General features: G+C 42.0%; 1 protein-coding gene across 2 annotated transcripts in view; it reads right to left on the bottom strand.

The window, feature by feature from the left end:
• TSNARE1 (t-SNARE domain containing 1) overlaps positions 1-23557 on the bottom strand; it is a 235980-nt gene that overhangs the window by 69363 nt on the left and 143060 nt on the right. The window contains exon 8 of one of the 2 annotated variants that reach the window (XM_036741455.1): positions 15603-15770. In XM_036741455.1, coding sequence (XP_036597350.1) covers positions 15603-15770 — 168 coding nt within the window. The remainder of the gene's footprint in view (positions 1-15602; positions 15771-23557) is intronic. The other variant, XM_036741456.1, reaches the window with a different exon arrangement.

Genomic DNA, 23557 nt, shown 5'->3' with positions numbered 1-23557 from the left:
TTAGATTTAAATTGATGTTTCTAGCTACTGAATTCTAATTTTGTCATCCCAAAATATTATATATCCCTCCAATCCTTGAATCATTTGCAAATTTGATAAACATGTCCACATCAATATCTTTTTTCCAGGTAAATGATAGAAATATTAAATAACACCAGGGTGAGTACAGATCCCTGGGATACTCCATTAAAGACTGCCTTCCAAGTTACTATTAAAACATTAATGATATTATTCTTTGGGTCTATATCCATTCAACAAGTTTCTAATCTACCTAATGGCTTGGAAAAAATAGGTCATTGGGAGCACCTGTACTTCCCCATTCTTTCCCAAAAAACAGAATGAAAAACTCTGCCAACATTTAGGTAAGCTATCTATAGCATTCCCTTGATCTACCAGCCTAGTAACCATGCCAAAAAAGGAAAACAGTTTAATTTATCATCATCTGGTTTTGATGGAGCCATGTTGGCTTTCCGTGATCGCTGTTCGCTTTTCTAGACTGATCTCTAACCATCCCTTTAATAAAATGCTCTTGATTTTTGCTCAGAGTTTAAGTTAAATCTATTAGCCCATAAATCATAAACCTTATTCCCTTCTTCTAAAAGTTTAATTAAATGTATTTAGAATTTGTTGAATGACTAGGCCCAAAGAGTAATTAGCACATCTGCCCTTATCCTCCTCTCACTCCTGGGAGAAAGAGGGTGTGAGCAGAGAAATCAAAGGAAAAAGCCAGAGGAGAATTAAAGATTTGTAGAATGTTAGAACTGGAAGGGACCCTAGAGTTTACTAAGTCCAAATGTCCAGTTTCATGAGAGAGGTCAAGTGACTTGCTAGTCCCAAGGCCAGTTAGTGGCCAAGCTAGGATTAAAACCCCAGTGGTGGCAGCATAGTGTAAATAGGTTAAGAAAGTAGGATTTAAAGATGACCTGCTTCTACTATCTCTAAGACCTCGGGCAAATAACTTCCTCTCTCTGGACCGCAATTTCCTTCTCTGTAAAAATAGGTTCAGGGGCCTTGAGGCCACATGTGGCCCTCTAGGTCTTCAAGACATACGGATTTTACTTTCATAACATCTCTGGCATATGCCCCCTTCTCTCTTCTGAAACTGCATCTCACACCTGGACTATTGCAATAGTCTGCTGCCTCAAGCCTCTCCCCACTCCAGTCCATCCTCCATTCAGCTGTCAAAGTGATCTTTCTGAAGGGCAGGTCATTACCCTAATCCAGGGGTGGGGGTTCGAGGCCATGTTTGGCCTTCTGGATCCTCAAGTGCAGCTCTCTGACTGAATCCAAACTTCACAGAACAAATCCCCAAGGATCATTTGGATCCACTCAAAGGGCCACACTTGAGGACCTAGAGGGCCACATGCAGCCCCAAGATCGCAGGTTCCTCACCCCTGGATTAGATGACGGTTAAAGGTCTCTTCCAGTTCTAAGCTCTGTGATTATTTGGGTCACCTCTCTTCAAGCCCAGTGTACAGCATGGGCTGCTGGATAACAATAATAAAAAATCTGGCTCACCATCCCCTGGATAATCAAGCTGAATACTCTAACTGAATACAGATATGCCATTATCCCTATGGTCCGACTTATAACAGCTGCTACTCAGCTCTAAGTATAGACAGCCATCCCTGATTTCTAAGTGGGTTGAGAATGTGGAGGGCGCTAGCTCCTTTTTCTGTCCTAATCATTGCTGGTGACCAGGATGCTTACGTAAATTTCATATACCTCTCGCTCCCGGGTACTCGGCTAGGCCTGATTCAGAGCAAGAGCAGCCATCAGGCTACAGGCTGACCGTCCCGACAGACCGATCGATGATCGTTTAATTTTATAGCCAAAGCCTCTTAAGATACCGAGGACATAAAAGAGCTATTAGGAATGTGTTCAGTGGGGGTCCACAGGGAGTAGAGAGGCCTGAGGCGAAAGGGTCCAGTTTTCCTTGCAGAGAAAAGCTGTCATTTTGTTTCCAGCTAAGAGTACACAGGCTCCAAGGGACTACTGAGGTCCCAGCTTCCTCCTCTCCCCACAGTGTGCCTTGCCTCTTGCCTTCAAGTCCTTACTCACACAGTGTCCTGTGCCTGGAAAATCCTGCCATTCTGACTTTGCCTGCTGAATTTCTATCCACCTTGGAAAGTCTAATTCAAATGTCACCTCCCCCAGGACACCTTCCCTAATCCCCAGGCAGTAATTTTCTTCTACTTTTGTTCTCATATAACACTCATTTTTATAATTCTCTAATGCTCTTATGTAATATTTTTATCATCATCAAAGTATCAGAGGATTTCAGATTTAGAACTGGAAGGGACTTCGGTGACCATTAAGTCTTAACATGCACATTTTTAAAAAAAGGAAACCGAAGCAGAGAGATGTTAAGTGACTTGCCCAGAATCACACAGCAAGTGAGCATCCGAGGCAGGATTTGAACCCAGAGTTTGCTGACTCCAAGTCCTCTCCATGACATCATGTCACCTCTCATCCTCTTTGGTAATGTCTTTTTGTCTTATTGGATGGTGAGTCACATGAACTAGTTTGGGATGATGGAAAGACCAATGGATACGCAATGAGGAGAAACCTAGGTTTGAAGCCTGCTAATGCTTCCTATCAGGACAGTTAGGTAGTGTGGTGGATAGAGCGTTGGGCCTGGAGTCAGGAAAATTCATCTTCCTGAGTTCAAATCCAGCCTCAGACACTTACTAGCTGTGTGTGAGCTTGGTCAAGTCACTTAACCCCTTTTGCCCTCAGTTTCCTCATCTGTAAAACAAGCTGGAGAAGAAATGGCAAGCCACTCTATTATCTCTGCCAAGAAAACCCCAAATGGGGTCATGAGTCAGACATGACTGAACAGCTGATTCTTATTTTCAGGGAGACTCTAGGCAAACTACTTAACTACGCTGAACCTCAGTTTCCATATTTTTGAAACGAGGATACCAATAGCTGCAGTGCAAACCTCATAGTTTTATTCTGAATTATGAAATGATGTATAAAAAGAATGCAACATACAAGTATAATTAATAATTATAACGATAACAAATATAATAATTACAAAAGGTAAGGAAGGACTTAGTCCTAGCGATATTTTTCTCTTCTCCTCCCCCTCACCCCAATCCCCATCTAGGTAGGTCCTGGGAATACTCATAGAATGCAGTCTAGCTGAGGGATAAGGCACATACAATATTATATGATAAGTGTCATCACAGAGGTGCAAACAAAGCATTACATTGAAGAATTAGGCTGCTGTCAGTCAGTCAGTCAATTAGTAAGCATTTATTAGGCACCTACTTTACTACTGTTTAAGTACAATCCAGCACAGTGCCTGGCACTGTGTTTAGCACTGAGGATGCAAAAACAGGCAGTCCCTGCTCTGAAGGAGCTCACAGTCTAGTGGTGAAGATGACACACAAGTAACAATGTAAAAACAAGATATTTATGAGATAAATTGGAAATAATCAACAGAGGGAAGGCCCTAGGCATCACGAGGGATCAGGAGAGGCTTCTTGTAGATTTTAGCCAAGACTTGGAGGAAGCCAGGGAAGCCAGGAGGCAGAGGTGAGGGGAGAGAATACTAAAGGCATGGGGGATAGCCACAGATGATGCCCAGATTTTTACTGATGGGGCAGCTAGGTGGCACAGTGAGTAGAGCACCGGCCCTGGAGTCAGGAGGACCTGAGTTCAAATCCAGCCTCAGACACTTGACACACTTACTGTGTGACTTTGGGCAAGTCATTTAACCCCAATTACCCTGCCATCCCCCCTCAAAACAACAACAACAAACAAAAAACAGAATTGTTACTGACAAGGAGAGACAGGGAAGGCTTCCGGAAAGAAGCGACATTGGAGTTGGGATTTAAAAGGTGGGCAGGAATTTAACAGCAGAAGGGGGAGGGGAAGTCATTTCAGGCAAAAAGAACAGCGTGGATGAAGACACCAAGGTATGAGCAGAGGGCTAGGGCAGGAGAGAGAAGGTGAAGGTGGTACCAGCTTGTGGATGGTCTCTAGTGAAAGCAGAGAGAATTTTAACTTAATCCTAGAGACAAAAGGGACACTGAAGGTTTCTGAGCACGGAGTACCTAAAAAAGATTAGTGTGGCACTAATTAAGAGGAATAGCATGTTGTACATAATAGATTTGCAGCTTCATGTACAATCACCTTTTGTTTTTCCATTCTGTTACAGAAATGTTCGTTTTATTTCTTAACTTCAGAATAAAATAAATAAAATTTAGAAAAAGAAAGCTTAGTGTGGCAGTACAGAAGCAATGATCTCTCTAGGATGGGGAAGCTGAAATGATTTCAGCTTCCTCACCTTGAAATAGCACTCTCTCTAGACCTCATGAGATGCAATAATAATGATAAATATTTTTATAAAACCCTAAGTTTGGCACAACACGTCACATATACGACTTCATCATAACCTCACAATGACCTTGTGGGACAGGTACAACAGGTATTATGATCAACATTTGACATACAAAAAATTAAATTTGGCCTCGGTGACAGTAAGTGACCTGCCCATGGTCACAAGCCTAGCAGGTGCCACAGGTGAGTTCTGAACCCAGGTCTTCCTAACTCCAGCTCCAATGTTTTCTCTACTAGAATACCTGGCCTCAGAGTCTCACAGATCCTATTTTTTTTTTCCCTAAGAGACAGGCAGCCTTGGAAATAGACTTTCTATTTCCTGAGTATAGGAAAAAAATGTATTTTCTTAATGCCAGAGTGTATGTGGAAAGATATAACACAGACCCTGTCCTCAAGGAGCTTCCAACCTAACTGAAAGTAGGGGAGGGGGAGAACATATACGTAAACAACATAGATATGAGGGTTAGTGAGATAAAGGCAAAAGAGGGATCCAGGCAAAATGCTAAGGGACATGAATCAGAAGAGACTGCTTCTGCTGGCAGGATCGGGGAAGGCCCTGCATGTTCCAGACTGGTTGTCTTGCAGGGATGCCAAGAAAGATAGCTGATAAGCTATATGGTTTTATCACTCCTCTCCTCAAAAATCTGCAGTGGCTCCCCATTCAAATAGAGTATAAACATCTAATTTGGGCATCCTCGGTCTTTGCCTCGGTCTTTCATGATCTATCCCCAGATGATCTTTCAGATTGATTTCACAACATTACTTCCCCTCACGTGCTCTACATTCTAGTCAAACTGGCCTCCTGGTCATTCCCTGTATAGGACATTCAATCTCTCACTTCCGAATTTTTGCACAGGCTGCCCCCCCATGCTGAAATCCTCCTCTTCCTCACCTCTGAGGCCTTACAGTTCTTAGTTCCCTTCAAGATTCAGCACAAATGCCAATTTCTGACTACCCCAATTGTTAAGTCTTCTCTGTGACTTCCAAGTGACATATTTATGCATCTAAGCACATGTTCCGCCTCCCCTACCTTTCTGCTCTGTATCTCCCACCTTAGAGAAGGGAGGAACAGAATGCAGGGGATGGAGAAGGGACTTACTTTATTGGGCTGAAAAGAATTCAAAGCTCCCCAAAGTCTGTACTCAAGCTGCTTTAACTCCCCCCACCTACCCTTCAGGTTTTGCAGCTCTCTGAAGTGCTATCAGGTAATATTAGGTACCATGGGAAGAAAGGAAGGAAGGAAAAAAAGAAGGAAGGAAAGAAGGAAGGAAGGAAGGAAGGAAGGAAGGAAGGAAGGAAGGAAGGAAGGAAGGAAGGAAGGAAGGAAGGAAGGAAAGAAGGAAGAGAGAGAGAGAGAGGAAAGGAGGAAGGGAAAGGAATAGGCATTTATATAGTGCCTACTATATTCTAGGCACTATGCCAAGCATTTTGCAAATATTATCTCATTTGATCTTCGCAACCACACCTTGTAGTATTTTTCCCATTTTGTAGTTGAGGAAAGTGAGGCCAACAGCAGTTAAGTGACTTGCCCAAGGTCACACAGATAGTAAGTATCTGAGGTTAGATTCAAACTCAGGTCTTCTTGACTTCAGGCCTAAATACACACACACACACACACACACACACACATACATATATATTATATATTATATATACATACACATATGTGTGTATGTATATATATATATATATATATAGACAAACAGACAAATGATAGAAACAGAAGGTAGGTAGGTGATAGATAAGTGTGTACACACACACAAACACAAACATAATACACATACACACACACATATATGCATCTGTTTCTTACCCTTGTACCATATTGTAACCTCCATGAGGGTATGAGGTACTTAATAAATGTTTCTTGAATTAAATCAAATTGCATCTTATTTAATATTTAAAATCCAGGCTCTAAGCCCTGAGTAGGCTGCTCTTCCTGACAGTTAATTGCTTTGAACCCCTACTACCATTTGGATGCACCCAACTCCTAACCCATATATGACTTTTAACAAAAGATGCCAAGGCCCTGGGGCAGGCTCTCATAGGACTATCATGGACCTCCCATCTCCTCCTTCCATGGCTTGAAAACTTTGTCATATAGACAGTGACTCTCATGAGAGGCCCCCAGGTACTCTCTTCCTATCCCCTTATTTATCTTGCCTTTCAACTTCCCAGGATCTATTTTCTTCCATTATTTCCAAATGAATGATGCCCATAGGGCAATGGACAAACACGCAGTAAGGACATAAGCAGGCAAGAATATATGCAAACAACGGGGATTTTCAAAAAGAACAAGCAAACAATGCCGTCTAGGAAATGTGTGATTGAAGGGAAGATGGGCTCTTTGAGTGGCAGGGGCAGGTGGGCTGAGTCCACCACTGGTACACTCTTTGTGTCAGGAGGGAGTGAGGAAGGTCCCCATCATGCTGGGTGGACCGTGATGGTAAACTGATGTGAAGACCCAGAGGTTGGGCAGACAGGGATGGGTCGAACTCTGCATCATTGGATAGGCCTTCCAAACTGAAAAGAGGCAGATATTTTTGAGCATCTGAGGGTATTTCTAGTGAAAGATCATTCTCCTTGGAGAAAACAGACACAAAACAAACGAGCTACTATGCTATCTGTTATTAGGGCCATCTCTTTTCTTGTGTTATCTGTTATCATCCCATTGACCCCACGTTTCTAGCATTGTTTTAATGATAACAACAACAATAATAGCTAACACTTATAAATGCCTTTTATATGCCAGGCAAAGTGCGAAATGCTTTATAATTATATTTTCATTTGATCCTTACAATAACCCTGGGAGGTAGGTGCTATTATTATCCCCACTTCACAGATGAGAACACTGAGGCCAACAGCGGCTAAGGGACATGCCCAGGATCACACAACTAATAAGTGTCTGAGGTCGGATTGGAATTTAGGTTTTCCTGACTCCAGGCCTGGGCATTCTATCCACTGCACCTCCTCTTCTTCCATATGTTGTTTTTAAACCCCCTTTTTTGTTGTCTTTCAATTTCCTCACCAGTTTCAGCTCTTACTGGCATTCTTACAGGAAAATGTATGCTTTTGTATTCATCTTCCTTTATCTATTTTTGTTTCTATATTTCATACAAATATTTTAAAAATAAAAGTTAGTCAAGCATTCCCTATGCATACACTTTGGGCTCTTTGGACAACTCTCCTTATTCTTCGTCATGGAAATTGTTTCTCTTCGTGTCTTTGAATTTCACTCTTTACAGTGTCTCTTCTTCTATAGAAATGTAGGTGAAGGATCATATTCATCCTTTCTTTGCACTCTTTAAAATAAGCCTTTCCCAAATCTAGGATGCTTATAATACCATGTTTTGTTGTCCTCTCCTCTATCACAAATCCTAAGATAGAGTGGTCACTTCCCCTCTTCCCCTCAAGATTCTAATTACTTCTGCATCAGGAACCTTCTCTTTCTTGTAGGTGGGGATCCTCCACAAAGTCTTACTCTGAAGTTTCATCATGGCATGGAGGGGTCCGTGTATTCTTGAAAGATACGCCAGGAAAGCACAGGCTCTGACAAATTCTGCCATATTGGAAAGATTTATCACCAGTAGGCTGGCCATTTGCTGATGAATTCTTTGGCTATAACAACTTATGAAACAAAGAAAAAATTTTTTAAAAGTTCTTTCAGGCCTGGGTGGGGCCATTTGACCTTTAGGTTTGATGGTGGCAGAGTGGTGAAAAGGGGTCCAAAGGGCTCCATGAATCATACAGTCTTTAGATTTCCTATAAATTCTGACTTATTTATTGGTATGTAACCTCCTTATTCAGTGATCAAAGAATAGATATGTTCCTAGAGGAACTGAATTATATCAATTTTGCTTTAAACAAAATCAAAAGAGAGAAAGAAATTGAAGCTACATGGAGAATGAATGGCTCACTGGTAATTAAAGGAGTTGGTATTTTTGTGCACCTAGAAGTAACAAGAAACATCACCTCAAGGTACCTTTGGTCCTCTTGTATTGTAATGTCTCCTGACAGGCATTTACCAAACGAAAGTAACTGTATTATGCAATGGCAACTGTGGCAGAAGATGAAGAGACAGAGAATATCTATGAAAAACTCAATACGATCCTTCACATTAAGGCAACTTATACTCTGATGCCCAGTGATTTCAATGCAAAGGGAAGAATAGGTAAAGGTGTTGAGAAATATATTAGAAATAATAAATTGGAAATTTGAGAGGCTAAAGACTTGAGGGCTGCTGATATTTCATTAATGTTTTCTTGAGAGAAGAACTGAAAAGAATTGGGCACTGAATAATGTCACGAAAAAATGAAATTGATGAAACTTTAACAGCTAGGAAACAACTCATTACTGAAGTTGGAGTTATTCCTGAATTAGCTGTCTGTGAACAGTCAAATCACAAAGGACAAAACAAGAACACCTCTAGAAGAAGGAATAAAAATGAGAAAAAAGACATGACATTCAATTAAAGCTACTCCATAATGACCTATTTAAACAAGGCATTCATGGCAAAAAATGGCTATGAATGGAAGATGTGACTTAGACCTAGACTACAATAATTTCAAATTGAAGTCAAACTGATACATACCAACTGACATATAAAGCACATAAAAACAACCTTAGTTAGGAAACATTCTGACTTACTTGCCAAGTGAAGAGATGCAGCAGCCAGGGAAAGACCAGTTTAGAATATAAACTCATTTGCAAAGTGATTTGTAAAATCAAATGGAAGACAATGGAAGATTATGAGCAGTATCTCCTTAAAAACAGAAAGAGGTGGTAGAAGGTAAAATCATTTTAAAGAAAGCATGGCAAAAGTCCCAACTAAGCAAAGTCATCCTGAGGTCATTTATAGTTGAAGATGGAAGGAAAACAACAAATGGAAGCAAAACAGAAAAAATCTGCAATTTTTTTAAATAAACTTTTTATCATAAAGGACAATGGAAATACCATTGTTGGACTGCAGCATCATAGACCTAGATGTGCTTATAGGGAAGGCACAAATAACACTTGAGAGAAGAAAGATGAGAAGACAATTGGATTAAACCAAGTCTACATTAGAGACAACTTGCGTTAAAGGGGCCAAAACTGTGAAGGCGTTGAGGGACAGATTTATAAAATATATGAAGAAGGGCAAATTACTTTAGACATTGGAAAAATAAAAAAAATCAAAGACAAAAATCTCAGACTTTATTAAAAATTAACCAAATAAAAAGCAATCAAGAGAATATATGAAAGATATAAGGGTAGAGATAACTGGTAGAAAGCTTGTTTTCCACTGGAATCTTTATCACGTTAGGAGAAAGTGAGGACAGTCTCCAACACATTGGAGTAGGTCTCACATTGGGCAGCTAGATGGCAAAAATGGATAAATCACTAGGCCTGGAGTAAGGAAGGCCTGAGTTCAAATCTAACCTCAGCCATTTACTAGTTATGTTCAAGTCAACCTCTGTTTGCCTCAGCTTTCTCAACTGTAAAATGTGGATAATCAACTTACTTCCCATGCTTTGCTTGAAGATTAAATGTGATCATATTTATAAAGTACTTAAAACAGTGCCTGATACAGTAGATGCTTAATAAATGCTTGTTTTCTTCCTGTGGTGTGCATTTTGGAAGATATGGATAAGAGTCTCTTAGGATGGTCGGGCAGGGATGGGTTGTGGTCCGTACCATTAGAGGGAACATACAGCCACATCATGAGACCCTAGATTCACTGTAATATTTTGAGGCTAAGGTGAAAATTAGGCCCAGAAGAACAGTTTCTCTTGTTGGATTCTCTGTCTCTTGAAGGATGAAATTATCATGAAGCCAAACCAAGAAAGTATCAGCTTTCCTTTTCCTTATCCTTTTGGCAGAAAGAACTCCAGCAGATGTCCAATTAAATGAAGCTCCCCATGACTAGGATATTATGCCTCTGTGTTAGACTTGAGATGTTTCCTAAACCCTTCATCTACTTCCTCCTTTTCTCCATGTGGTCATTGGTATACTCCAAAGACAATATCACATCTGTTTCTTCCTCCACGGATCTTCAACTAAATGCTCTCAGGACAAAAAAATTTAAGAGCCAGAAGGAATCACAGAAGCCAATCCATACTCAAAAAGAATCATCTCCTAAGGTTTCCAAAGAGTAGCCAACACCTCCTGGAGCACAATGGATAGAGATGGAGTCAGGAAGACCTGAGTTCAAACCCAGCTTCAGACCCTTCCTAGCTGTATGACCCTGGCATGTCATTTAACCTCTGTCTGCCTAAGCTTGCTCAACTGTAAACTGGGTATCATAATAGTACCTACTTCCTAGGGTTGTTGTGAGGATCAGCTATGATAAAATCTGCACAACACTGGGCACAATGACTGGCACATAGTTGTTGTCTGTCCCTTGTACTCAGTGATGTCACCATGTTGGGGTCAAGTTTACGGTGTGTTCAGTTGTGGCTGATCAGGTCAATACAAACTTGGAAGGCTCTACCACAGGTCAGGCACGCATAATCCATTTGAACATTTGGAATACAGATGTCTCTAAATTTGTGCATCTCACATTTCTTTTGAGCTTCTGTAATTCTGCTTTGGTCACAGAACAGACCTTCATTGATGCGAGCATGCCATGCTGGCTGGTCCTGTGCCAGTGTCTCCCATGTCTCAGAATCAATAATAAAAGTCATCAGAGAGACCTTAAGAGTGTCCTTGTATCACTTCTTCTGACCTCCATGTGAGTACTTGCCTTGTGTGAGTTCCCCATAAAATAGTCCTCTAGGTAACCGTACGTTTGGCATTCAGGGTATATCATGAAACCATCAGAGTTGCCCTCTCTACAGCAGTTTAAATGCTTGGCAGTTCATCTCATGAAAGGACCTCAGTCTGGTACCTTAGCCTGCCAAGTGATCTTCAGAATCTTCCTAAGACAATCCAAATGGAAGTGATTCAGTTTCTTGGCCTGGTGCTGGCATGGTTTCATAGGCATACAACAATGAGGTCAGCACAACGGCTCAGTAGATCTTCAGTTTGGTAGTCAGTCTAATATAACTTCTCTACCACACTTTTCTTTGGAGCCTCCCAAACACTGAGCTAATTCTGGCAATGTGTGCATCATCTATGTGTACTTCCCTGGAAAGTATACTGCCAAATAAGTGAACTTATACAAAATTTCTCCATTGGCTATAACCAATGGTTCCATGTATGGGTGGTGCAGTATTGGCTGGTGGAGAATCCGTTTTCTTGACAAGCAAAAACATTGATAAGGTTGTACTGGATAAGTTGAAATTCAATAAGGATAAATGTAAAGTCTTACACTTGGATTAAGAAAATCAACTTACAATATGGGGAAAGTTGTGATTAGACAGAAGACTCAGATTTGCTTGTCTGAAAAAGATATTGGGATTTCAGTGGATTGAAATTTCAGGCCAAAATTAGTACAAGCAGCAGCAATTTTTTTTTTCCTGAAATCAAGCCTAAAATTTTTAGAAACCTCCAACCATGATTCTTGGATCTGTCCTCTAGGGTCAAAGAAAACAAGACTAATCCCTTTTTTCACAATAGTCCTCCAAATATTAGAGCACAGTCATCACATCTACCATGAGTCTTACCTTCTTTTGGTTAAAGACCCTCATTTCTTTCAATTGATCCTGATATGACATGTTCTTAGGGCCTTTTCATTCCTACTCAGACATTCTCTAGTTAATCAGTGTCCTAAAGTGTGACACCAAGAACTGAACATGATAGTCCAGATGTGGTTGGATGAGGGAAGTCTATCACCTTACTCATGGAAGCCATACCTCTCTTAATGCAGTCTAAGACCACATTAGCTTTTGTGGCTAGCACTGATATTCCTGACACAGTGCCTTCCTTCCTTCCTTCCTTCCTTCCTTCCTTCCTTCCTTCCTTCCTTCCTTCCTTTCTTCTTTCCTTCTTTTCTTTCCTTCCTTCTCTTTTTTCTTTCCTTCCTTCTCATTTTTCTTTCCTTTCTTCCTCCCTTCTTCTTTTTACTTTCCTTCCTTCCTCTTCCTTCCTTTCTTTTTCTCTCTTTCCTTCTTTCTTTCTTTCTTTTTTTCTCCCTCTTTCTTCCTTCCTTCCTTTAATTCTTTCTTTATCTCTTTGTCTTTCTCCTTTCTTTCCTTCTCTCTTTGTCCTTTCTTTTTCTCTTTCTTCTTTTCTCTTCTTTCCTCCCTTCTTTCTCTTTCCTTCTTTCTTTTCTTTCCTTCCTTATTTTTTCTTTCCTTTCTTTTTCCTTTCCTGCCTTCTTTTTTCTTTCCTTTCTTCCTTCCTCCTTCTTTTTACTTTCCTTTCTTCCTCTTCCTTCCTTCCTTCCTTTAATTCTTTCTTCCTTTATTTATTTGTCTCTCTCCTTTCTTTCTTTCTTTGTCCTTTCTTTTCTCTCTCTCTTTCTTTCTCTTTCTTTCTTTCTTTCTTCCTTTAATTCTTTGTTCCTTTATTTCTTTGTCTCTCTCCTTCCTTCCTTTATTTCTTTCTTTCTTTCTCTTTCTTTCTTTCTTCCTTCCTAGCCCCACCCCTTTCTTTCTTTCTCAACACCTTAAACCCAATTCACTATGAAGTTCATAGATTGGACCACAATAGGTCCCTGCCCAAGCTCCACTTAATGGCTGTATTTTGGGCCCTCCTGGCTTAGAGTGAATGTCAATGGTAACTATTTCTCTTTGGAACAGCAACTCTGAGGGTCTTCCCCTCCCAGCTGGATTTGTTTTTCTAATTAAAGGTGCCATCCCTTGACTCACTTCTTAAAGAGGCCTATTCACTGAATGGGAATTACCTCACTCTTAAGTGAGTACATGAAAAAGCCTCAGCCTGAAAGGACCAGGGTCTCCCATTGAATCCTGGGCCATCTCTAGTCAGTCTGACAAATATCTGGTCAATGGATCCAGATGGCTCTAGAGGAGAAAGTGACGTTGGTGACCTAGCACAGCCCTCCCTCACTCAAACCAAAGTCAACTGCAAGTCATGCCATCATCTCCCTGATGTCATGGTTCTTTGAGAACGAGGGGACAAAGACAACATATGCATAGAGAGATCTTTGACCATTGATTTTCTGACTGCTTCCTTTTAAAAAATTTTTATCTCCTATGAATTTCTGAACATCTCTCTTGCTATTTTTCTTCTTATTGTGTAACTATTCTCTATGGTCTCTAACTTGGAGTGTATACACACACACACAGTTTTTTTTTCCTTTCTTCTACCCTTTTCATTAGATTTGTCAGAGATGCAGAAAACACTTTTTCAATGTCCCTTGTTAGGTACACTCCAAAAGTCTACCATTCCTAGATTTTCACCCACGGTTTAAAAACCCAGATCTCATTCTCAGACATAATTTTTTTTAACTTTTGGCTGTCTGCTCCCCAAATCTTCCTTTCTCCTCCCCAGCACTGAGGAAAACAGCACCAGCACCAACAATCTCTAACCCCAAGTTTAAAAGTGTTGCTCTGCCATTCACCTGCTGTGTGATCTCAGGCAAAGAAACTTCTTGAGCCTCAGTTTTCTCATTTGTAAGACTAGGATATTAACACGGGCACATATTACCTCCCAGAGATGTGAAGGAAGCACTGTGCAAACTATAATGTGCTATTATACACAGATAAAGGGGGGTTATTTTTTCAGCTTCTCTTGTTCTCTCTACTGATAGGTATATAGGTGAATATATAACTGTATATGTACTACGTAGATATACACTCACTCCATCTTGCTATCATTCTCCCTCTTTCTCTCTCTCCCTCCCTCCCTCTCTCTTTGTTTCTCTGTCTCTGGCTCTCCTTCCCTCTCTGTCTGTCTCTCCATATACATATAAACACACACACATATATATGTGTATATATATACATATACATATATGTATATACATATATGTGAGAAGGATATGTAATGAGAGAGCCAGGGTACACAATAGATGGCCAGCCTGAGTGTTTCACTGGTATCTATGAGATACTGAGAAAACTGTATTAAGAGGAAGGGCTGTAATGTGTTGTGTAGATCTATGGTAGAGGTAAAGTCAGATAAAGCCTGTGCCAAAGAAAGCCTGAAGGGTCTACCATCTGTACCAGTGGAGGATCCAACACGGTATCCTTATATACACCTATATTCACACACACACACACTCACTCTTTTCCTTTTAGTGTCATTTCACTTTAGTGGTTTGGTCTGTATGCTGGGAAATCCAATCTTCCAACCAGTTCAGTTCACAGGGTACAAGTAACCAGACATCATCATCATCATCATCATCAAAATTATATATGTACATAAATGTGTGTATATATGCATACATGTACACACACATACATACGCACATAGATCTAGATATATATCACTAGCTGCCAGGCGCTATGCTAAGTTCTTTACAAATATTATCTCATTTGATCCTCACAACAATCTGGGAGGTAGGTGCTATTATCATCCTCATTTTACAGATGAGGAAACTGAGGCAAATAGCTATTAACTGACTTGCCCAGGATCACACAGTTGGTGTCTCAGGTCACATTTGAACTCAGGTCTTTCTGACTCCAGGCTCAGCACTATCCAGTGGGACAGATATGTAAAAGAAAAGAGGGAGAGGGAGGAGGCTAACAAGCTTCTGAAACCTTTCAAAGTGTCTAGTGTTCAGACCTATATAATCAAACACTTCTTAGACACCTCACCTATAAATGCAAGGACCTGATTTTGGTGCTACGGAGGAGACAAAGATGGCCACACACCTTATAGCTCCTCCTTCCCTGGCCCCAGCCCATAATGTTATCCACCTCTGTTCTCAAAACAAAACCTGTGGGTATTTGGATCAGATATCACTTCTCACCGCCTTGTTTTAGCTCAGAGGTTAGATTAAAATTTTTAAAAAAAGTTCATCCAATTTTAACTAAACTGGAGTGGGTACTGCTGCCTAATCGTCAGTCTATGTGAGTATTGGCTAATAGTCTCTTTGAGTTATGGTATTCCCTTCCTCTCCCCAAACACAAGACAGAGCCCCATCCTACTGTATTATTATATGAACCCACAAACGAAGACTTCATCCTCAAAAGATGCCTCATTTCAGCATGATTTCATGATATTCCAATGAGCAAAATATTCAGAGCTCATTTGCAACTATGAGAAAAATTGAGGTACAGAATAGATATGACTTACTCCAGCTACTCAACAAGCCAGGGACAGAGACAGGACCAGAACCCAGATGTCCTGGGGCAATGACTTGGTGGCCTCTGGGATGGGGGCATCTCCCCTACACTTACTCAGAAGGGCAATCAATGAACCTGTCTCACCTCATTCTGCTGAGCTGCTTCCTCCCGATGCCTGAGGGTATCCAGGTCCTCATCCGTGACCTCTGGGAGCAGGGCCTGATCCTGGCTCTGCCACATATTGTCACCCCCATTAAAGATCTTCTCATCAGCCAGGTCTGCAAATGGGGTTCTGGAACTCTGCTGCTGCTGCTGCTGAGAAGGGAGATGGTGATCAGAGTGGGCTCCAGGGTGACAGTTTGGGATCTCCACAAACATTCACCAATTTGTAGACTAGGAGAATAAATGAAAGGACCAATCGCATCATGGAACAGAGCAACAAATGACTTTTGAACAGAAAACAGAATATCAGTGTTGGAAGGGTCTTAAAACACAGACCACAGAGCATAGAATGTCAACATCAGAAGACACTTAAAATATAGACCAACCAAGAACACAGAACTTTTGCTGGGCCATAGTTGACTTTAGAACATAGAATACAGAATATCACAGCTAAATTGTAATAAAAACATTGTAAATGATAGAACTATGAGAAATTTTAGATTAAAGAAAACAATGTCAACTGGAAGGAGTCTTAGAATATAGGAGAGCTGGAAGGGAATTTAGGAAATGGAAAAGAGGTCAGATCTCGAAGGGAATCTAGAAAATAGAGCATAGAATGTAAGATATCAGAACCCAAGTTATAGGATAAAAGATCTGGAAATGATTTTAGACCATGACATAAAATGTTAGGGCTGGAAAGGAACTTAGAACAGAATGTCAAAACTATAAGGGAATTTTTAACCAAGAACATAAATCATCACAACTATAAGTACATTAAAACACAGGCTATCACGTCTGCTGAGGTTTAGAGCACAGAACTTGTGATTTCAGTGCTGGATGGTATTTAGGACCCAGCGTGGTGAGAGCTGGAGGGGGCCTGGGAACAAAGAATGCAGAATGTCAGAGTCAGAAGAAGCCTTAGGATAGCATCATGATGACCATCATGACAACATCATTATAGTTGACATTTCTCTAGCCCTCTTAGGTTAAGGAAAAGTACTTTCCTCACAACCACCCTTTGAGATAAGTCAGGTGTGGGTTATTACTATCGTTTTATGGATGGGAAGGCAAAGTTCACCATGTATTCAAAACTCATTCAGAGATTTTGTGACTTTCCAAGGTCACACAGATAGTGGCGGAGCCAGGTTACTGTTGTCTTTGTGACCCCGTGCGCCATTTTCTTGGTAAAGACACTGGATTGGTCTGCCATTTCCTTCTCCAGGCGATTAGTCAGATAGAAAGAGGTCAAGCTACTTGTCCAGAGTTACAGAGCTAGAGAGTGTCTGAGGCCAAATGTGAACTCAGGTCTTCCTAACTCTGGTGTAGCCAAGTAGCACAGCAGATGGAGCACTGGACCCAGAGTCAGGAAGACTCTTCTTCCTGAGTTCAAATCTGGCCTCAGACACTTACTAGCTGTATGACCCTGGGCAAGTCACTTAATCCTGTTTGCCTCAGTTTCCTCATCAGTAAAATGAGCCAGAAAAGGAAATGGAAAGCTACTCTAGTATCTTTGCCAAGAAAACCCCCAAAGGGGTCAAGAATAGTTAGACATGACAGGAAAAACAACTAAGTAATAACAGCTTCCTGACTTTAGGCTCACAGCTCTACCCACTGAGCCATCCAGCTGCCTCATCAGAGTCAGGACATCAGTCTAGGTCTCCAGCCTACAAACTTAGTATACAAACATAAAACACTAGAGCCAGATGAGACCTTAAATACCGCCCAGCCCAACAAATTCCTTTTACAAAGGAAATTGAGTACTAGAGAAAGAAAGAGATTTGTCCAGGATCACACAAAGAAGTCAGAGCCAGGGCTCAGAGACCTTAAGCGAGGCAGAGGTTACTTTCCCTATTTGGCAAAAACAGACCTAGAGAAGGCAAGGGACAGGTTCGAGTAAGTTTTTAAGGGAGCCCAAGACTAGAACTCAGGGCTCTTGACTCCCATAAGCAAAGGTGGAAAGGTCTGGATATGAGTGAGGAAGGTACTATACTTCAATATCTCATCACAGAGACAAACCTAAAGGATGAATTTCCCAGCAAGTCCATCCTGGCTATAGGAGTCATCAGGACACGGGATTTTTTTAACTTTGGGGGTATGTATGGAAGGAAGGGGTGGTACAGGGCAGAGCTGTGGGTGTTGAAGAATGGAGGACGTGAATGAAGACCTAAGCAGCTACCAGTGTCTGGTGTTGGCAGGGGTAATGAAGAAAGGAAAAGGTTTCCTGTGTGACTATGGTGATGGAAGTTTACCTTTTAAATCCCTGCCCCAAGACCACCTGGTCCCAACCTACCTTTTCAGCTTCATTGGATATTACTCCTCCTCTACTCTGGGATCCTGCCAAATTGGCCTTCTTCTCACCGCTGATACTCCATCTCCCTCCTACCTGCCTTTGCTTGCTGGCCCCCGTGACTGGAATGCACCCCCTCATTACCTCTGCTTCACATAGTGCCTCTCCTCCTCTCAGATGAAGGTCAGGCACCATCTTCTTCATTAAGCCTTTTCTGATCCCCAACCCCCAAGCTATTTTCAAGTGCCCTCGCTCCCAGACTACCTTGTACTGAATTACTTGGGGTGTTATTTATTACCTTTATGCTGCATTTATTTTTATGTACTTATTGTCTCCCTCATTAGAATGTAAACTCCTTGTGAACAGTGATTATTTCATTCCCTGTACTTGTATCCCCAGTGCTTAGGATAGGGACTGGCACATCCTAATTGTTGACTGATCGATCGGTTACAGTGGTGCTTAAATGATGCAGCAAGAGGGAAGTAAGGAACCAAGTCACACTGACATTCTAGTTAAGTCCAGAGGCTATCCCCTCTTCAGGTAACAACAACATGGTTTTTAAGTTTAAATATAATGGGGCAGGGACGGAAAGGGCTGGACAAACAGCCAGAATTGGGTGTGGATCCCTGGTTCTACAGAAACTCCCAGTGAGAGCCTTAGTGAGTCTCTTTTTCTATCTGAGCCTCAGTCTCCCCATCTGTAAAATCAAAGAGTTGGATTAGATAAATTCTAAGGTTCTCTCCAACTCTGCCATTTACTATTATGTCAGCCTAGCTCTGATATGCTAGAGCCTAGCTATTTAGAAAGGTCTTTATCAGCTGTAAGAATCTATAATTTGATGAGCTGGGTCAGACGAGGGGGCTTAAGGACTCTGCCCTGCCTCCCCTCGATGGGGTGTGGCGGGAGGGATCCTAACTTTGGCCAAGTCTAAGGGCCCCTGGGAAGCAACCTCTTTGCATCCATCACCAGCATGTCTCTGTAAGGGGTTGGGACTGGACAGGCTGCTGACATGATATGAAAGGAGTGAGCCATGCTGAGCAGCAGGGGAGGTCAGTCCTCAGCCTAGCCCTGATGGAAATGGCCCTCTACAGACCCTGACCCCATTTCTGAGATCTTTTACTGCCTTCTCACCCCTCTCTCCCGTCTTCTCTGGGTCCGATGACTTCTAACTGCAGGGATTTAGTGCTCTCCACGCCAAACGCACCAGAGGGAGCATGAAAGGCCATGGAAGATACCAAAGCTCCCATTATTACTAACCTTGGGACCCTGCCTAATTCTTTGGGTTCCCATTACTTTCAGCAGTTTATAGTGAAGCAGAGAACACAAGATAGCCCCTCTGAGATTTTTTTGTCGTTCAGTCATTTCAGTCACGTCCCATTCTTCATGACCCCATTTCTGGAGTTTTCTTGACAAAGATACTGAAGTGATTTGCCATTTCCTTCTCCAGCTCATTTTACAGAAGAGAAAACTGAGGCAAACAGGGTTAAGTGACTTGTCCAGAGTCACACAGCTGAGAAGTATCTGAGATTGGATTTGAACTCAGGTCCTCCTGATCCACTGTGCCACTGAGCTGCCCCAAGACAGTTACTAGATACAAACATGAAGCAAAAAGATGCCTCCCGAGTCTAAACCCTGAGGTATTGAGGGAAGGAAGAGATAGGACCTGAGCAGGGTCCCAACAGATTATTAATAAGTATATTAATAATAAGAATATTAATATTAAGAATATTAATAAGTACCGAGATTAAGGAAAGGATTCAGGGGAGTCCAGGATGAGGAAACTTCGTACGGCAAGAACATTAAGGCACGACAGTACGAGGTTTATCTGTGTGATGGTGAGCCAGTTATTCAGCTTGACTCTAGGGATGACTGGGCATAGGTGAACAACAAAGATTAGAACATTTGAGGAGGAGGAGCAGCCAAGCTCAAGGGGCAGGAAGGCATCACCTAAGGGCAAACCACCCTGAGGGAGGGACAGATTTCTTTTCCACTCAGAGGATGCCTTCAGCAAATAAAAACAGGTAGAGCTGAACCCTGTACAACCCCTCACCAACAAAGCCTTCAGGTGACCTTTTCATCAGTACCAAGTTGATGTGCCTCATCATCCCCCGTCAGCCTTTGGCAGTCAAATTCCCACACCTGTGGCCTCCGTTCCCTCATCTTCTTTCTCTTCTGTACTCAGAGGTCCTTTCCAGCTATAAGAATCTATGAATCTATGAACCTTAAGACACTATAAAATTGGGAGTTATCATTATTATTATTGCTTCAATTGAGCCAAAGTGAAAATAATAGCTCCCATTTCTGTAGTTCTTTATTACTTGTACAAGCTGGCTTCTGACCCTAACACTTGACTGAAACTGCTCTCTTCAAGGTTAATCTCTTAATTGTGAAATACAACGGGCTTCTCTTAGCTCTTATTCTACTTGACTTCTCTGCACCCACAGCCACCTTCTCCTCCTGGGTATCTCTACCTGAAGAAGTCAAATTCAACATGTTCAACACGGTTCCCCCAAAGCCTGATCTTCTTTCATACTTCCCCATTTCTATCGAGGGCACCACCCTGCTTTACAACACGGAGATTCTTCTTATCTCCTCCTCCCCCTCCCTCATGCCCCTTGCCAAGTCCTATAAATTCTACACTTGCGGCTCTCACATCCATTCCCCTCTTTGCACAAGCATAAACCTCTATGCTAATACAGAATATCACTAAGTCTGATCTAGATTATTGTAAAAGCCAACACATTAGTTTCTGCTTCTACTCCAGGAGATTTTAATCTGGGGTCCACAGACTCCCAAGAGGGTCCATGGATAGATTTCAGGGGAACTTAAATGGGGAAAAATACATCTTTATCTTCATTAACTTCTAACAGAAACCCAGCATTTCCTTCAATTATTTAAAAGCTTAATTTTGAGAAGGGGTTGCTAAGACTTCACTAGACTACCAAAGGGGACCATGACACAGAAAAGGTGAGGGACTCCTGCTCTCCTCTCTCCAAACCATCCTCCACAGAGCCACTAAATATTCCTAAAACACAGAGCTGACCATGTACTCTTCCCAACCGAAAGTCTCTCGTGATTCCCTATCATCTCAACAATAAAACACAAGGTCCTCAGCACGACATTTAAAGCCCACTACAATCTGGCTTCCCTCTACACTTCCAGTTTTATTTCTATTATGTCTCTTCATCCACTCTCCTTTTAGCTGTACACGACATTCCGTCTTCCTTCTCGGTTTCTCTGCAAGAGTGGTCCTGTGTTTGGAATCTACTCCCTCCTCACCACTACCTCTTACAATCCTGAGCTTCCTGCAAAGCACAGCTCAGGAGCAGCCTCCTACATCTAACCTATCCTCATCCCAGTGGCTGTTGGGGCTTTCTCTTTCTTGAAATTACTTTGCATAACTTTGCATGTACTTTGCACTCATTTATACATGTGCATCTGTAACTCCCAGTAAAATAGAAGCTTTCTGAGAGCAGGGATTGTTCCATTTTTATCTTTATGTCATACAGTGGCTAGGTTCAGTGACCTGCATATAGTAGGTATTTAATGAATGCATAATGAATTTAATTGAATCAGGATTATGTTCTCCAAATGGGTCTTTATAGTAGGGCTGTAGGGCTATAGAGTTGACTGTGTTGACAGACAGTGGAAATGAACCAGGTAAGACCTTGTCATTGCTGAACAGGGTAGCTGAAGTAGGGGGTGGGGAGGTATTAAGTGTTTTGTGTAGCCTTCCCTGTATGTTTATGATTATGCTAAACTGCATTGTAAAATATCCCTGAACAAATTTTTTTTGTGCTAGGCTATGCTGCAAGCTGACTGAGGTTTTGGGCTCATGGAACACCAAAGGACTGTGTGATCATGACTACATGAGGCTATCCTCAATAACAGCTACGTCCTTGAGACCACCTTCTAAGCCTTGGACTATTCTCTTGGGTGAGCATGCATCTTTGAATACAGGACTGCAAAGTTAGGGGTCACAGGATTCTGCCACGAGCCTGGAAAAGTGGTAGCTGAGAGGATTCTCCTAGCTGTGCCATTACTCTGTAATTGTAGAAGTCAGTGACCTCCTGTCCACTGCTATCCCTGGAGAGGAAAGATTAGGAATCAATTGAGCTTGACTGATTCTTCCCTGGAAGGATTAATCTGATAAATGAACCTGAGTATAGGTGCCAACTACTTCTGCCACCTTCCCTGATCACTCTGATGTGTTCACAAGGACCAGACTGAAACAGCATTGCAGCTTTGGTTACTTAAATAAACCCTTAGTAGTGCTAATGTCCAAACTGGCATTGGAGGACTTCCAGTCTGTTCTAAATCCTTCAGTTCAGTTTTAGACTATAGGCACCCCACCATTTATAGACCCTGGCCTTTCCTATCACCAGGTCTCTGTTTATGTTTTCCTGTGGATCCAGAAAAACCCTCCCCATCACTTTCCATTGTTGAAACTACACAGTCCTCAAAGCTCAATTCAAATGCAATTTTCTCTCAATGTAGGAGTTCAACAGACAGAGCCATTTACAATGAGACCTATGTTTCAAGATCCAACTTTAATGCTTACAGGGTGTGTAACTTTTGATAGATCACTTTTTCCTATATGAGTCTCAGGTTCTTCATCTGTAAAATGGGGAGAAATATTGTGATACTTGCCTTACCTACTTCCCAGGGGTGTTGTGAAGAAGACACTTTGCAAACTTTAAAACTCTGTATCAATATGAGTCGGGATCTTTAATCAATCTTTGTATCTCCCCCAGTGTCTGGAAAGAGAGTAATCCATCCACAAATATTTGTTGAGTTGAGTGAATGGTGGGAATGTTGAGCTCACCATAGACAGCATGAAATGAGGCTGTTATGACCCAGCACCAATACATTGCTGCTTCCCAGGTGAGAGATGGGCACACTGAGGTTCAGAGACTGTTCCAAGGTCAGGCAGGGAATCAGTAGCAGAACTAAGCCTAGGGACCAGGGACAGAGAAGATAAGACCTGACCCAGTAAGCCCTGGGAACGGCTACACTGGTCTGGGGTGGTGAGGGTGACATGGGAATGGGCTGGAAAAGGAAGCTGTGTTCTCCCTGCAGTCTCTGCAGGTGGGCATCTCCAACCTGTCCTTCCCCCATCACTCACTGCTGGGACTCAGCAAGATTTAAAGTAGAAATTCATCCGGCAAAGCCCCAAAGCAATTACAGACAGCAAGGCCTGAAACAGCCACAGAACAAAAGCCTAGGGACAAGTAAATCAGTTCAGAAGCCTGGGAGTGGGGGAAAAGGGAGGGGGGAGTCTGCCTGACTTTTTCTCTTTTCTCCTGCCCTTGAGGTGGGACCAGGTAGAGACAGGAGAAGGCAAAATCAAGACTTAAAAATGGGATTCTACTGACCTCAGGGACTGAAAGAAATGAATAATGAGGCGTAAGACAGTGATGGGAGTGGGGGGGCATATTTTGTCTTATGTAGGACGGTCAGGCAGGGCAGCTGGGTGGCACAGTGGATAGAGTCCCAGGCCTGGAGTCAGGAAGACTCTTCTTCCTGAGTTCAACCAGCCTCAGACACTTACTAGCTGTGTGACCCTGGCCGAGTCACTTAAGCTCTGTTTGCCTCAGAGCAAATGTAAACTGTAAAACAGAGACCCTGGAGAAGGAAACGGCAAACTACC

Source organism: Trichosurus vulpecula, chromosome 1 (genome assembly GCF_011100635.1).
Source record: "Trichosurus vulpecula isolate mTriVul1 chromosome 1, mTriVul1.pri, whole genome shotgun sequence".
Taxonomy (NCBI): Eukaryota; Metazoa; Chordata; class Mammalia; order Diprotodontia; family Phalangeridae; genus Trichosurus; species Trichosurus vulpecula.
The sequence above is the reverse complement of the archived record's forward strand: the minus strand, read 5'-3'. Positions and strand labels throughout refer to the sequence as shown.